This window comes from Dreissena polymorpha, chromosome 10 (assembly GCF_020536995.1).
Source record: "Dreissena polymorpha isolate Duluth1 chromosome 10, UMN_Dpol_1.0, whole genome shotgun sequence".
In the NCBI taxonomy this organism is placed as follows: Eukaryota; Metazoa; Mollusca; class Bivalvia; order Myida; family Dreissenidae; genus Dreissena; species Dreissena polymorpha.
Window position 1 is genome coordinate 45,607,570 of NC_068364.1, and position 16,981 is coordinate 45,624,550.

The window sequence follows — 16,981 nt, forward strand, 5'->3', positions numbered from 1 at the left end:
TCCGTGTATTAAATACCATAGCTATATAAGCTATGTAATAGGCGCATAAATGATTATGTCTGATATACTTGCCTACTCCTGTTCTTAATGGGCCATGCTTCATTATGTTATAATTGTTCTTAAACTACATATGTTAATAAGGAAACAATGAGCAGAAGAACATACAATTAAACTCAACCCATGTAATCATAAAATATCCTTGAAATTGAGCGATGCATTTTGGATCAACCCCCTATCTACGTTTACTCAGCAATATATTGAAGCCCGTTTACCTTTCAAAACTTAGTAAGTAATTGTGACGAGGTGTCAACATGAAGTTTCCCGGATTCATTTTGATTTGTTGGTTTGGGATAATTTTCAAAGGAAGTATTTGTTTTCCTGAACCACGCAGCAATGTCAGACTCAGTGATTTACAGAGACAAATAGACGATATTAGAAGCGAATTAGATGGAAAGGTAGTTAACAAGCGAGATGTATTAGAAACGTTATTTAAGATGTTTGCAGGGCTAGTCGGTCACAACGAAAAAGAATCGACGAAACAAGACACACTCGTAATCTTGAACAGAGCGACTCTTCAAAGAGATATTGGTGACAAACAACGGCAATTTACTATCGATAAAGCATATGAACATGGCACATTGAACGAGTATGCTACACAGTTTCTTAATACAACAGCGCGAATGAATTATGATCTGCTAATGGAATTGAAAAATATCGAGGACATTTATAGTCAATTGTCGGAGTCAGAAGGAAAACATCTTGCGCTCAAGAATGCAACTATGCAAGTAAGGCGCCTATTACAAAATATAACATCATCGATTGACACTTTTACTTCTCTGGCAACTACCTTTGGCTCAAAACTGTATTCTGAGAAAAGCTTGTCTCAAAATGGCTGCAATACACGTGAAACTGGAAATGGGTGGGAAAATGCACCTGAATCATGTCAAGATGTAACAAAAAGCGGTGTCCACACCATATATCCCGACTTTAAACCATCCGGACTGGAAGTGTATTGTGAGATCGATCAAGACAAGGCATGGGTTGTTATTCAGCGTCGCAGATACGGAACGGTTGACTTTGATCGCTCCTGGGAGGAATATAAGAATGGATTTGGAAATCTGACTGGAGATTTCTGGCTGGGAAACGAGTATATCTACCACATGACAAAGTATCAGTCGCGTCAGCTGCGAATAGACATGGAGACATTCGATGGCAAAAAGAGGTATGCAATGTATAACGAGTTCGGTGTTTCGTCAGAGGAAGGAAAGTACAGATTGAAAGCTGATGTGTACTCTGGTGATGCTGGTGATGCGTTTAATTATGCTGCAACGAAACATAATGGGCAGATGTTTTCCACGTATGACGCGGACAATGACATCCACAGCAGTTCGTGCTGTTCTTGCATCTATAAAAGTGGTTGGTGGTTTTTGGATTGCCACCATTCCAATCTTAATGGCAAGTATTATTACAAACATGAAATTGTACCGGGTGCACTTGGTATTACTTGGTATGCACTGTCAGCATCATGGTCGGTTATGAAATTTACAGAAATGAAGATACATTAAAGACGATTCAATATGTCGACAGTGTGGTATTAAACCAACTTACTAGTATATAATTGCTCCATAAAATGTTGATGTTAGTCGCTGTCAAAATATCGCTTACTCTACGACTGTTGGATAAAATTATTATGCATGCCAGTTTTTTTAATTGATATTCAGCTTTTTTCAAATATTATTGCAATATAATGGGGAATATATTATGTACATATATTTATATTTAACATGAGTATGTACTAAGTTAGTACTGTTTTAGTCAATCTGTAACATGTTTTACCAGAACAAAACTGTTGTGCCATGCCAAAAAGAGTGTGTATCACTCAGTTTGATTTGTTTGTGTTTGTTTTATAAATATTGACACACATATATATATGTATATATATTTATCTCATTTAGGTAGTTATTTATGAGGTTGGCATGATTTGTCGAGCTGAAGTTTGTTATGCCCATTAACGAATTATAACTTGGTTAGGTAATATTTAACATAAAAAACACCTTTCAACGTCATGTTGGAGTTCAGTCTGAATACCTTATTTACATTATTGACTATGTATCAATTGTAGCGTCCATATGAACACGATAATTGATTGATTAATGTGTATTCGATATTTAACTTATTATCACCTAGAAAGTTTTGAAGAAAAAATCTGCACATCTGTATGAGTGCACATCTTGTGACGCATATCGTATAAACGATGTGAAAGCGTCTCAATCCACTACATTAAGATGTGAAGAATATTATGGTTTTGAACGATAGGTTAAAACTAGCTGATCATGTTTGTCGCCGAAACAATAAAATAATACATGTTTTACAAAGACCATAACGTAAGAATTATATTACTTCTTCTAAAATTGTATAACTATACATATAGCGTTGTTTGATCACTATTTATTAGTCTCATCCACGTGACATTCTCACGAAATATGCTCACGAAATATGTTTATTTCCTGTTTATTTAGATTAACTGCTCTTTAAAATGATGTATGTTTTGTGTATACTTTAACGCATGCTGCTATTTTATATGTATGTTTACGATGTTCAGCTTCACATGCTTAAGTCAAAATAACGTATTTTGAACTCTTCTGTTCATAAAAATTGCGTTGAAATCCTTTGAATATAAAAGCACGTGTTAAATTAATGTACTTTACGCCATTTATTATTATCAAAAGGGATATTGATGGAGACTTGTATATAGTAACATATAGAACATCAGAACTACTCCTTAAACGACAAACTTACTTTAAAATCCAATAGCCAAAAAGTGCTTGCTGTATTGTTCGATTCTAACTATATACTCGGAGTTAATTTTAACATAATGTGTACAAAGAGTAGTACACTATTTTGTTGTTAAACATCTGGGCTGACACAAACTGCTATGTATAATAACTATAAACACTATGAGTGTCAATCCTGCTAGCTAGGGTTACACCACTAAGACAATAAATGCATTCAATATTTTCTTGGATTGTTTTTAAAAAAATATTGAAATAGATTATTTGTTTTAAAGAAATTCATTAAAAATCAACTTCGATGAATATCAAATCGATCATCAAGTGTATAAAACAACAGTCAACACAGACATCATAGAAATACGATCACAACGAGCAAACGAAGTTTAACTCAAGACTTTCAATGTTCATCTCTTAACTGCTCCAGACGAGTATGCAATCAAAGAATTCCGCTGTTTATATTCAGTAAATTTGCGGTACTATGTTTTTTTTTATTTATGGCGTCATCGTTTCGATTGTGTTTCTTACGAACAATCCGGAATTATGACCGAAATATAATATAGGTCAGGTAAAATCTTTCAAAAAGTAACACATTTGAAGCGTGAATGTAAAAAAGCCTCATTTTGACATTAACAATACAATAATGTCAGTTGTATACGCGGACTGACGTGTGCATCCATAAAGGCATTTAAAACGACTTTATCAATCAGTCAAATACATGTATACAAAAGAGATACAGTTATATGCTTCACGCAATCAGTCTTATCTAGAACATTATCGGCATTTGCATTAAAGGTCGAAGCATGTTTCGATTTACATGTGTTCCGTCGATACGATACGATAACGTGTGTTTTGTGAAGTTAAACCAGTTAAAGCACGGCTTTAAAACGGCGTAGTTGTGTTGATGCTTTTAATTGTTAATTATGTTTAATAAAATATAGTAACCCAGATTACCGTTAAAGCAAGAACAGCCGGACTTCTTCTTATGCATATACTTGCGCCAGCATAGAGCAAATAATATTAAAAAAAATATGAGCATATCGACACCTTTTTAGAACATCAAAGTTTGTGAGTTTACATAATAAAATAATTATAATGTAAGGCAATAACTCCAATTTGATGTATCAGTCGAGTTGCTTGTTTTATTTCGTATCATACGATGGCAAATCTTCAATTGTTGTACGAAATACAGCTAAGCACGAAATCGATACATTCTTACGCTACAATTTTATCGTGATGTTCCTGTTAATTTTAAGACATTTGCAGTTTTAACTGTGCTGATAGTTTCTTTGCTATATAAAGAGTGTTTCAGAGATTGATTTGTGATTAAATTAGACAATATGAATGCTTTGTGTAAGTATATCTCGTGCACTGCATTGTAGACATATTTCAAGCTGACAATTACATGTAAATGCCTCGTGGCCATTATAATACTTTATCGACAAACTAAACAAATCATTAAATTTTAACTCACAGTGTCAAAACTATAGAAGATAATAAAAACGCAGTATGTATAAATCTAATACAAGACTATTCAGATCTTTAAACGCACATAAAACTTGTTGAGAAAATTTGCAGCATTGCACTGTAGGTCAAAGCATGTATTTTGTCGATATAATGTAGTCTACGATAACGAATGTTTTGTGAGGTAAAACCAGTAAAAAATGTACGGCTTTCCACTTGAGGTCTTGCCTACAAACGCTGGCCTCATTTCCAATTTATCAAGTTTATTCAATTCAAAGTAGTTTACTGTATACATGGATTTAAAAAGTTTCGTTTGCACAATTTAAAAACATCCCTTTATACATTTTTAGGACAAATAAGCCTTTTGACCCCACAGTTGCCATTTTCATACCACTTTGACAAATAATTGTTTCTCAAAGCCAAAATAGTCACACTTACGTTTGTGAACAATAATATTGCGCTTCCACAATTAGAGATTTGTCAGCGGTTTTTAAAAACTAACTTAAACACAATGTGACATATTAACATCCAAGCTGCTATAAATAGCCCCTCATTTAAAACATGCTTAAATAGAACTCGACAAATAAATGTAACCACAGCAGTGTTTTGTTATTTAAAAGTACAAAACGGCCAATATTACGGCGTCCTTAAAACGTAAATAAATAATGTCATGATTATTATTATCATAAGCAGTGCTCAGTTGTTCCTCTTCTTATTGTATTTTTAACATATAGTAGTAATAACGCATGTTGTAATATGGTGAGCGATTTGTTAATTTACATTGCAAGCCTTTAAGCATTAGACAAGTATGGGAAAGTAGGATTCCAACGTTGAAATATGACCGGACATGTGGATCGAAAAATTACCTGCTCATCCGGGACAAATAAAGTAAAAATGTTTTCGTTGTCCTTTAAAGCATGATATGATTTCGAATAAAAAATCACTAACAATATGTTAGTTGAGGCTATTCCTATGAAAAATAGTATAAATACTTTGGAATAAAACTTGGTGGATTCCTCAACAAAATGTATATATAAAATCTAAATCGACTTCAAACTTTAAGCGGCATTTAGAGCAAACATTAACAGCTTATTGGTTGTTTACACCTACAAGTAACAGAAGATTTATTACAGTTAAGATAAGCTTTAATTTATGTTGAATAAGAACGTATGTGCCTAAAATCGTTCCAGAAATTAAATTATATTTGAAGAACGACTTTCTAGCCAGTGTATGCAGATATTTATTTCGAACATAATTAATAAAAAAAACTTAACTTGTTGCAGTAATTTAGTCATTATTGAACGGAATATGAACGATGTTTAAATATTTTTATCTAATTAGACATAAAAATATTGGTTTAGAAAATAGATCTTCTCTACCATAACTTACACCATTTCGTCGCAAATCACATGTTCGAGAGACTAGATATTAATGGGACATTTCATTAGTAGACATATGAGTAATCCTCCATCACAAGTATCGCGAATTATCCGGCAACATTAATTTAGGGAGAAATGAAGTCGGTATGCCACTTTAAAGGAAAATACAAAGTATATTAGTAATGATCAAATTGCACATTTTTTTGCATACCTGACAATTTGCACGTTAAAACCTCGCACTATTTTGTCTTGTTTTGTTTGCAGACATACTTCTAACTAAACACAATCAAAGAACATTCAGGATATGCTTGCGCAGATTAACGGGTTTTGTATGCGAATTTGATTTTGGCAATCAGATCGAAAACTTAAGAACATCAAGAAGAATTTATTTTTGCCTGCTCGAACACATTAACAATGTTGGCCTAGATTCTAACAAAGCTTTATATGAATTAATGAAGCACTTTTGTAAGGTAGGGGCAATTACAGATTCGATGATTGGGAACAGTAGTGACCTAGAATGGAAAAGAAACGAGTTAAGTTCACATCAAACCGAGAAAATAAATATAACCACCTGTGCACAGCGAATTCCGCTCTTGATTGAGTGTATAAAAAAGTATTAACTTAACTTGAGTTAACTATGACATGAAGAATCACTTGATCGACGATTAATTCAGCACTTACTTTCGACTTCATAATCATAACAGCTTCGGAAAAAAGTGAAAGTTATTATTGAGTTTTTTTTTATTAAATAAAACACACATGTAGCCGTCTACAATCATGACTTGTTTATGTAAAAGCGAACATAACAGGACATGTGTGTAGAAAATACAGTTTGGGATTCAGTCCGTATAAGGGAATATAAACAGATAGTTCTGCGATTTTCAGGTGACGAACTTCATCCAGAATAAATTGTGAAAAGAATTTAATATTTAAGAAAATTTCAAATTCGTTTTGGGATGCGAAAGTAAGTTAAATATAATCAGGCATATTGAATACCAAAATGACACTTTCGATAATATACAAAACACATCAGACATTTTGAAATATCATGTTTAAAATGTTTTACGACATGCATAATTCATTAAAAAAGATATCACTTAGGAAGTATTTATGATTGTGTAGTCAGAATACATATTCAATTTTCTCGTTTAATAAGAAACACATGTTATGTTTTTTATTACGAAAACTCCCTACCGATGAAAAATATCTGATAAGCTATCGGTCTTGCCAGAAATTTTAGTTGATAATTTGAAACAGTGCCAAATATAAATAACTTCGTATCTTCAGCAGGAAATGCTGTATCACGCGATCGGTACACGTTATTAGAACTGTGTATCAACAAAAACGTTCTAAAATGTAGCACGCTATAACCAAGTTGTTAAATGCATTTGGTGATATATATGTTTGAAAATTAACTTTGGAAGTAAACACTATACGAGTATACCCGTTAAAATAACAGTGTATGTACGAGGTCTGTTCCAAGAACATTTTGATTCATTTCAAATTGGAATATTTATCATAGTTTAAACAATTACACATTGAAAAACGTTGTGTATGTGTCATAAAAAGAACACATCACTCAGTCACTCTTTTTAAAATGAAATACATTTAAAAAGAATCACTACATTTTATCAATTCCATACCTCTTTTAACTTTTTCTTTTGTTGACGTTCACTTGAAATCAATGTTAAGCAGACATGGAGTTAAAAAAATAGCGTTGCGTTTATAATAAATGCAATATAAATCCCAGCTTAAAATGTATGATTTTTTTTATAGGCGCATCTTTTCTAACGTTCACAATATATTGTATTAAAACTGATCACGCTTTGTTTTACACAATTTTTATTTGGTTTAGCCGTCGAACATTTAAACAAACATCATTAGCTTATGTAATGCTTAATTTTGCGTCAGTAGACTATAATCAATTGTACATAAGATTGCGTTTACGTAGGTGAGAGAATTTCTCCATGGCTACATACATATTTCGAGATTTATGTAAAACCAGTGTTTAATTTAACCGATCATAAAACATGGTTTGCGTTGTTTTGACTGGTTTGTATTTCAAGCTTTACCCTCTAAGGCTCTTCTATCATTAATTAAACTGTAATAAAATTATTTCATTTAAATGTAGTGATTTAACTCTTTATTCAATCAACTCGTAATTGAGGCCTGGTCAGTGTGTGAAAGGTTTCAATTTTTTGTTTCATTTGGCAAAATTATATAATGCCGTACACGTCCTTAATTTTCGTCGGTTTGTCACAGGATGATTGCAAACTAAATTTAGAGACTGATCCACCAAACAGAATGTTTATGTTGTCATTTTTGTCAACAGTGACGCTGTGATAAAAACACGTACATTGTTGACTCACATCCAGAACAAAATGGCTGAAGAAAGTTCTCTGTTCACGGGACATTTAACTGCACGATGTTTACACATATATGATCAGGTGATATTATTATCAAACACTTTCTGCCGGATCATATAATTGAATCAGCAAATCCCTAGCATTTTATTTAAAACAGATGCCTGTAACTAGGACGTGTGCAAAAATCAATTAAATCTATTCTAGACCAGTAAATATTGTATCACTTGAGGGTTGCACGCTTTATTTTCATATAAAGTTTGTACTTTTATCATTAATTATAAGTAAATAATACAAAAATGATCACCCTCGTTTAACATATCGCTTTAAAATGCAATATTGTTTCGAAAGAGCACTACTTTTTTAGACAGCCCTCATATACGCATAAGTATTATAAACCGCTAGCTTGTTCCATCTCATGAGATTGTGGATGTTTGAACAGTTTGCGTTGAAGACGGGCGTTTCCATAACTTTACCGCCATTATGAAGTTCTCCGGATTATTTTTGATAATTTTGTTTGGAATAGTTTTCAACGGAAGAATGTGTTTTCCTGAACCTAGAAGCAACGACAGGCTAATAAGTTTATAAAAAAAATAGATGACCTAAGAAGCGATCTGAATGGAGAACTAAATGAAAAGCGAAATGATATAGCAATTTTGATGGAGTCATTTCTTTGGCTAGTTGGACACAATGCAAAGAAACCGATCAGACATAACACACATGAAATCCCTCAATACACACAGTCTTGACGGGCGACGATATCTATCTAATGACATAACAAGAACGCATGACACCTTGAACGATTTTGCGATACATTTTCACAACAAAACTGCAAAATTGAAAGATGATTTGCTTATGAAAATCCGATAGTTGGGGAACTTCACACATAAAGAGCTTATATCTGACTCGAACGAAAAAGGAAATGAGTTCGGAAAATCAGTTATTCAAGTTAAGACCATAATGAAAAATGTGAACGCATCAATTGAAAGTGTCATCTCCCTAGTGACCGATTATAGTTCCAGAATGCAGTCCGATATGAGATCGTTGCAAACGAATTGCAATACATTTGATACGAAAATTGAAGAATCATACAAACATACTTCTTGCCAAGATGTAAAAGAAAGCGGTGTCTATACAGTATATCCAGACTTTAAACCATCCGGCCTCAAAATATATTGCGAGATAGATCGAGACAAGGCATGGTCGGTCATTCAGCGTCGCAAAGACGGAACGGTCAAACCTTGATCGCTCATGGGTGGATTACAAGACGGTATTCGGTGACATGAGTGGTTAGATCTGGCTTGGAAATGAGTAAATCTACCAACTCACTTAAATCAAACCGCGACAGTTGCGAATAGACATGAGAACGTTTGATGGTAAAATAAGAAATGCATTTTTTAACCATTTTGGTGTTACATCTGAAGCAGGAAAATACAGACTGAGTGTTGATGGTTAACGAAGCATAATGGGCACAAGTTTTCTACGTATGATGAAGATAATGATTACCATGGTAGTTGCTGTGCTTGTAGCTACCACGCCGGTTGGTGTTTCAACCAGGACACAGTGCTAATTTCGTCGGAAAATACTATTATAAACACGAAAGTGTGCCAAATTTCAGTAGAGTTTATTGGAGTGGTTTAACTGGCGCCAATGAATCCTTGAAAACTGTAGAAATCAAAAAATACTAAACGATATGAATATCTAGAGTATGCCTTAAAACTGCAGAAGCAATCTCATGATAAAGACGGAATTATGGCGTACGATTTACCACACTTACTTAATTTATACATAAATAATTTATACATGGAAGACAAATAATTGTGCACATTATGTGACAATCAGAACTCCATTGTATCGTGGTTTAATTAAATAATTATCATGTTAACAAGTTAAAAACTTTGACTGTGTACATTTATTTGGTGAATTTACCCTTTAACAAATGCAGTATTGGTAATATTCTTTCTTGAAAATTGTCCTCTGCACAAGAAAACGATACGTAAAAATTCAGTTTTAAATGCAACTTGTGAATAAATACTTCGTTAGAATATGTTGACGCATAATTATATCAGCCGTTTAAACATGTCCTAGTTCAAATAAAGCTGAGGCTAAGCAGGAAGAAGCCTTTATTACATTAGTTTTAATGTACATGTTTATCGTTAAGACTTTATTGTTGCTATGTCTTTGAAATTCTATGTTTTTGTAATCAAAATATGTGTTTGCTTATTGGGAGAATTGTGTGTACAATGTATAGTCATTAATCAACAGAACAAAGTAAAGTTAACGAATGCTGCACACGTGTCTTGTGTTCCTTGTTTATGCTTGCATCTCACAATGCACCACGAACGCTACCGATTGGTTACAGGCAATCGTGATCATTTTATTAGAGTGTAAGCTCTATACTATATGCCGCGAGTCAATATATTAGGTATTGAATTCTAAACGTTTCGTAAAAAATGATTTGTACTATGGAAGGTCGGGAATATATTAACGACATAATATAAGAGCATGTGCATAGCATATATTCAAATATATTTAACGCATAACATGCGTATGAATGCTCTTCGTAACACAATCTCTCTCGAATTAAAAAATATATCTATTTCATAGGACTAAATACAAGTTCTATTCAAAGAATTCCGTTGGAGATATATAATTACGATGCGTGGTAATCGTGCAATATCTCCCGTTGTTATTGAAGCTTCAACTTCTTGATCGAATCACGAAAAAGTTTTACGCACGATTATATAAAAACTGTATAAGCACTTTCAACGATATTAAAACGATTTGTTTACACAGAATCATTACAAAAAGGCACTAAGTTTATTTAATAACAAATGTATACTGTTTTCAAAAGCACTATGTAATTATTATAACAAGATGGGATCCTTGAAATCCTTTCCTTCCCCAGTACGGAAACCCGGAAACTCTGCAGGCAAAACCTAGTTTGCGACTACTGCGCTAAGCAGAATGGCTTTAGACGCATTACATATGTTTCCATAATATCCAACATAAAACGTCACAAACGCCATTGTATAATTCCTAATCTCACTTTATTATTGACATGTGTACACTTTGCGACACAACGCATCTTACATGCTCGCGATTAAAATACATCAGTAAATAATTCTGGTGTATTTATACAAGTTCTGTTTCCTGACAGCCGGTATGGGAGGCAAATTAATGACTATCGTTGCACACATGTAATGTTGGAACTAGCAAATGGTTCTTCGCAGTACCAATAATTCATGGTATTACAGGGGTCCGTATGTCCCGGTTTGTGAACATTGTGACACACGTTTCTTTACTTTAACATTTTTCGAAAAACGATTATCACTTAATGAACCTTAATTCATTTTTATCAATTTCATCTTGATCAGTAACGGTTTTGTTTGCTTATTTCAGTATTGCATTGTTAGTATATATAATTGTTATGTTTCTTAAACGGTGAACACGTCATTTAAATATTATTTTGCTTGAATGATGCATAATACGTTAACAACATCCCGCTTGTTTATTTACGTGGGCACGTTTTGCTTAAAAGCTTGTAAGATGAACGAGATTATACTTGTTTGGCTTAGAGAAATTTATAGGAGAAACACATAACCATTCACATATAATTATAGTAAATTCACATTAATGATCATTTCATCTTGTTGTTATCTCTCCATCTCCCCCAGGTTTAAGAGTTATCATATTTCTTTATATATACAACGTGCACACATTTGATGGGACTGCATCCGAATTGTTCAGCGTCAGCATACCTGCAAGGGAGACCAATATTGCAAGGGACGGCATACACGAATAGTAGTTCATTTCCCTGTTAGAAATTTAATATGACCATTGTAATACTGATAAGCATGCATATAGAAACACTAAAGGATCTAAACTTTATGCAACTTTATTCACCTATTTCTGTACAACTCATTGTTTTGTTATTTAAGTAGCCATGATTTAATTTGCATTTGAACTTGTTAATTTCACAGATCATCATACAAACAAAAAACATAACCCTTAAAAAGCACTCCAACCGTTTATTGCAAATTCCATTTTCGTCGATGTTTTTGTTGTTACTGTGTCTGTACTTTAATTTCATGTTATGATAGCTAAGTTTGTGACCACAATAAAGCTTTCATAACGTTGAGTGACCGTACATTTAATCTTAATAATAATACTATTGATAATAAGTATAGTAATAATAATAGTAGTACAAATTTTATTTCGCTAACGATACTATATTTCATCATTGTTACTTAGTTTTGATACATTTACATAGAACAATAATACATTAATAAAGGCAATGCCGTTCTTAAATAAGATTAACTTAAAAAAATTAATTAAAAAGGTCATATAAACTCACTCTCAATTGTTGACGCATTTCGTTACAAATATTAATACCGAGCTAGAGTAAGGAAATATTATTTATTTATTTTTTGTACATGGATTGTTAATACAATCACATCATTAACTCGTGAAGCTCTGATACTCCTTTTTCTCGTCTTGGTTTGTTTTAATATTGCTTCAGGTTTAGATTGAAGAACATGTATGCATGTGTCTTTGTCATAAATATAAACATATAATATAAAAAGTAAACGATATAATTCTAGACCAGAGTTTGTTTATGAGAAGTTGAACGTGAGCGCCGTATTAAATTAAGCTTAAAGTTTACCATAAACTGTTTTATTTCGTTTTTTTATAACCACTACTACTGCTAGTACTATAACTTCTACTACTTCTACTACTACTACTACTACTACTACTACTACTACTACTACTACTACTACTACTACTACTACTACTACTACTACTACTACTACTACTACTACTACTACTACTACTACTACTACTACTACTACTACTACAACAACTTATTGTTTGTGTAATATTGTGCTTTAATGCACCATGTTTTACAAATTATTACAATATGAAATAAATGAATACATGAATGAATGAAGAACATAGTTTGTAACCCTTACTTTCCGACACACCCACGTGTTCCTTTTCACAAAATCTGAAGAAACCTTTACGACTAAAGATCATGAACCATACAAGCCTAGCCTTGTGTACTCAATTTGCCGGTTATTTCTCTTTTAAGTCGATATGCGTTTTGATAGCAGAAGTGGTGTCTGAAATCTCCGATGGTATCGGCATACAGCATAATTGGTGTCTAAAAACTCAGATGGTATATGACATTAAAAGGATCTTTTCACATTTTGGTTAATTAAAAAAAAATAACAAAAAATGCTCCAGATTTGAAGATGTTCGTTGTAGTTATGCTATTTGTTAGGAAACACTTATACTGAACATTGACCATAATCTAAAATACCCATTATATGCATCTTTTGACGATTTAAAAACCTGAAAAATAATAGGCGTTGCTACGCAACACGATTTAATAGTTTAGAGAGTTTTGTTTTTGTCGTTTAATTGTGTAATACTTAGAGGATGGCTTAAATATAAGATACATCCATCATATTATGAGCATGGATGACCGAGTGGTCTAAGCGATCAAAATTTACTCTATGGGTTAGAAATTCGACGACTGATGAGGGTTACTTTTGTCACTTTCTTACATTGTATTGTTATTTTGTACTACAGCTTTTAGATCGAATGTTTACATTTATGAATATATAGCTTTCAATGAAAAACTTCAAAACATGTCAAAATCTGTGAAAAGGCCCATTTAAGCAGTTGCTAAATTTATATCGGTAAATTCTAGAGCGAATCGTAACTTTTTAATTGTAAAAGCCTTGAAATATTTTAATGTGTTTTGTATGCCACGAATGACATATTTTTGTTAATGTTATTATGTTAATTGATTTATCGAAGAAACTATAAATGAATCGATACAATGCTATCGAAATGGTGAAGAAATAAAACATTGTTTTGTTATATAATCGATATCAACAACAAACACTCTGAGTGTTTCAAAGAAAGAATGTCTCGTTTAAGATAATTATACAATGGTTAATTATGTATTATTTTTATGTGATAAACAAACCAGTTTGTCACACTTTATTTTTCTTGTATATGTCTTATGGTACTTAATATAACCACGTGCATTGTTATACTACTACCAAATACCAATCAATAAGTATCAACGTAATAACTGCAGGAAGGTAACAAACGAGTAAATCGTACATATTACCATGAAAGATGAACCAGTTGTGTAAATGACATCATTTGCAATATCAGCCAACAAACTCAATTACTCATGTCAAATAACTTTTACAGGTATACCGCTTTGAACAACGGCATTTGTACTTTGTTCGTCAACTGATCATTACTATCATGGATACCATATTACCAAGCTTAGCAATTCATCTAACAAGGGCGTATAGAAGAATCAACATAAATATCCTAGCAAACATGACAATCGGAAAAAAAACTATTGGAAAGATACAAGTACAGCATTGGATGCTTAAATACAGAAAATAATGACTTTATGTTTGTATTTAGACGATGCACGTTTGTATAAGTCTGAATAAATTGTCTGTCTGCTTAGAGACTGTCAATACATTATTTTTACAAATAAAAAAAACTGGTTGTTCACCAATCATGTTTCACGTGTAGGAATTTACTGGTGGCTGCAAGTGACTTACATTACGCTTATTTCAAAACAAGAAACACAATAGCTCAATGCAAAACTGCGCATGCTTATGAATTGCTTTATACGGTGTATTCACTTGAGCCAAAATATGTTTCGTTATTGCACCAAAAGGCGTTTGTATTTAAATGGCCAAATTATGATTATGTCGAAAAAGCACATGCTTTTAAAGTGTACATGCTATTAAAAAAACTATTAAAGAAAGGTCTGTGTCAGATGAGAAATGTATAGGAAATAAATATATTTCTTATTGTAGCTGTTTACGGTAAGTCAACACAGTTTTGTAGTTTTGTGGAATTTATTAATAACAATGAGTATTTCCACACCAGAGAAAATGAACTATCAAATAATTCAAACGTGAATGAATTGAAATTAAATGTTTCAACATAAGATCAGAAGTGTTTAAATACAATCAACACATAACACAATATATAACGGCGTGAAAACACAATACATAATTGACAATACATATTGACACTATTCCAACAGTATGTGCAAGGCCTGAATAGATAGTTTAAAATGTATGTATACACTTTGGACATGAATGATTACGTATATCTACGCCTTAGGTACACACAACGCTGATCATGGCTATACTCTGATTTAAGTTTTTACCAGATTACTACAGTTGTTTATTCAATATACATACCTAGAGAGACCGGTTTAAAGCCTCTTTCAGTTGAAAATTATCAAGAAAGGTGTACTCGCACCCACTGTCGAAACAATTTAATGAATTGCATCAAGCTACATCTTCGCTGATAACATGATCTTGAGGAAACAGTAAGTCTACTATTACTATGCCAGCTGAGAGAAATAATCAATTTTTCAATAAAAATATGTATTAATGAATTAACACAAAAAATGAAATACAATATGAAGTGACAAAAAGGTAATACCCTAAATTAAACCTGTTAAAGATGAAGATTCAATCATGTAGTTGTTCACGCTGTTAAATGTGTTGAAAAGATAGTATATTGTACGTAATTATGGCATCCCAGTTATGAGTTGATGATACAATAATTCACGAGATATATATTCATTCTAAAGCGCGAAATAAGTTAAAATGGTAAGAGCAAGAGGCTAATCAAGACGAATTGTTGTGATGCAAGAATCTTCCTTGCTGGGTCTTTAATGAAATTTTTCTTGTTTAGAAACCATCTTTTATTGTCGGATATTTAAAGGTGATTCGTTTAGTTTATTTTTCAAATTATAATTTGTTTAGGACGCGCTACTACTCTGTAAAAAGCTTCCGACTTTTGGAACGACCGTCACTTTTCGCATAAGTAATTACATTAACAAATATAAATAGTTCATTTGTTGAAAACGCCTTCTACATTGTTCGAATCGATCGACCATTAACTTTGTCGTGTGTATCTTTGTTCTACCAATTTCATTTGGAAACATCTTATATTAGTCGTCTTTCTTTTGTGTATAATCTTCTTTGCCCAAATTAATTAAAACATGCGATTTTTGTCTTGACGACGTATAATGTCGTTGTTTCTCAGTGAATTCGCTTACAGAAATCTTCTTATTAGCGGTCGAACTTTTTCTCTGACTAATTTTACTGTCGTGGCTAACACAATCAGTAGTTTTGCCACAAGTTATGATTGTTTCCTGTACGTTTTTGTAATCGATCGATTTCGAATGTTCAATATCTTTATCTTAAAACAAATCTTATATATCTTCTATCAGTATATCTTCTCCCAACAGATTTCCATTCATCAATTACTCATTCCTTGAAATGTCCTGTGAATCCTTCGTGGCAAGTATTACTTCGTCAGACTCAACAATTATGTTTTCGAACGATTCTTCATTTTCAATAACAACAACACTTCTCTTTTCCGTGTTATTATACGTGTAAGGCGGTTCCCCGGTATACGGTCTGACGATTTTGTATCAACTCGGTCACTTTCAGAATATTCGATTTGAAATGGGTTGATCTTAGCATCTAAAACACCATTTACCGCCTCTTCATTTTTTGTTTTCTTGTCGTTCTTGTCAATGAAATCAGTCTATGTGTCGCATGTTGTGATCGGCTTCTGTACGTTTTTGCTGTCCATCGATTAAATGTTAAATGGCTTCATCTGAAATAGTGTTAATGTCATGAGCTTCAGTTTGTATAAGTGTTTCATTACTACCAACAAGTTGGTTATTGCTTGATGAATATTTTAAGCTAAAATGTGGTATGTCATCAGCTAACAGATTTGTATATCTCAATTCGTCGTTGGTTGAAATGTCATTTGAATCCTTCCTGAAGCAAACTTGGTCAGAGTTTTCAGGACGTTCACAAATGAAGACTTCTTCATACTCATCACCAAATTGTGTATAGATATTATCGCCATCAACAATTCTTCTCCCTGACGACTCTTTGTTTTCAACATT

General features: G+C 32.7%; 1 protein-coding gene across 1 annotated transcript; it reads left to right on the forward strand.

The window, feature by feature from the left end:
• The first annotated feature begins 301 nt into the window (after window positions 1-301).
• Window positions 302-2,040, forward strand: LOC127848888 (techylectin-5B-like). Its single transcript, XM_052381556.1, has one exon. The coding sequence runs from the start codon at window positions 312-314 to the stop codon at window positions 1,563-1,565; it is 1,254 nt and encodes a 417-aa protein (XP_052237516.1). The 5' UTR covers window positions 302-311; the 3' UTR covers window positions 1,566-2,040.
• The last annotated feature ends 14,941 nt before the right edge of the window (window positions 2,041-16,981 follow it).

Excerpts from the sequence above, each read along its gene's own strand:
- LOC127848888 (XM_052381556.1), top strand. The coding sequence starts at position 312 with ATGAAGTTTCCCGGATTCATTTTGATTTGTTGGTTTGGGATAATTTTC.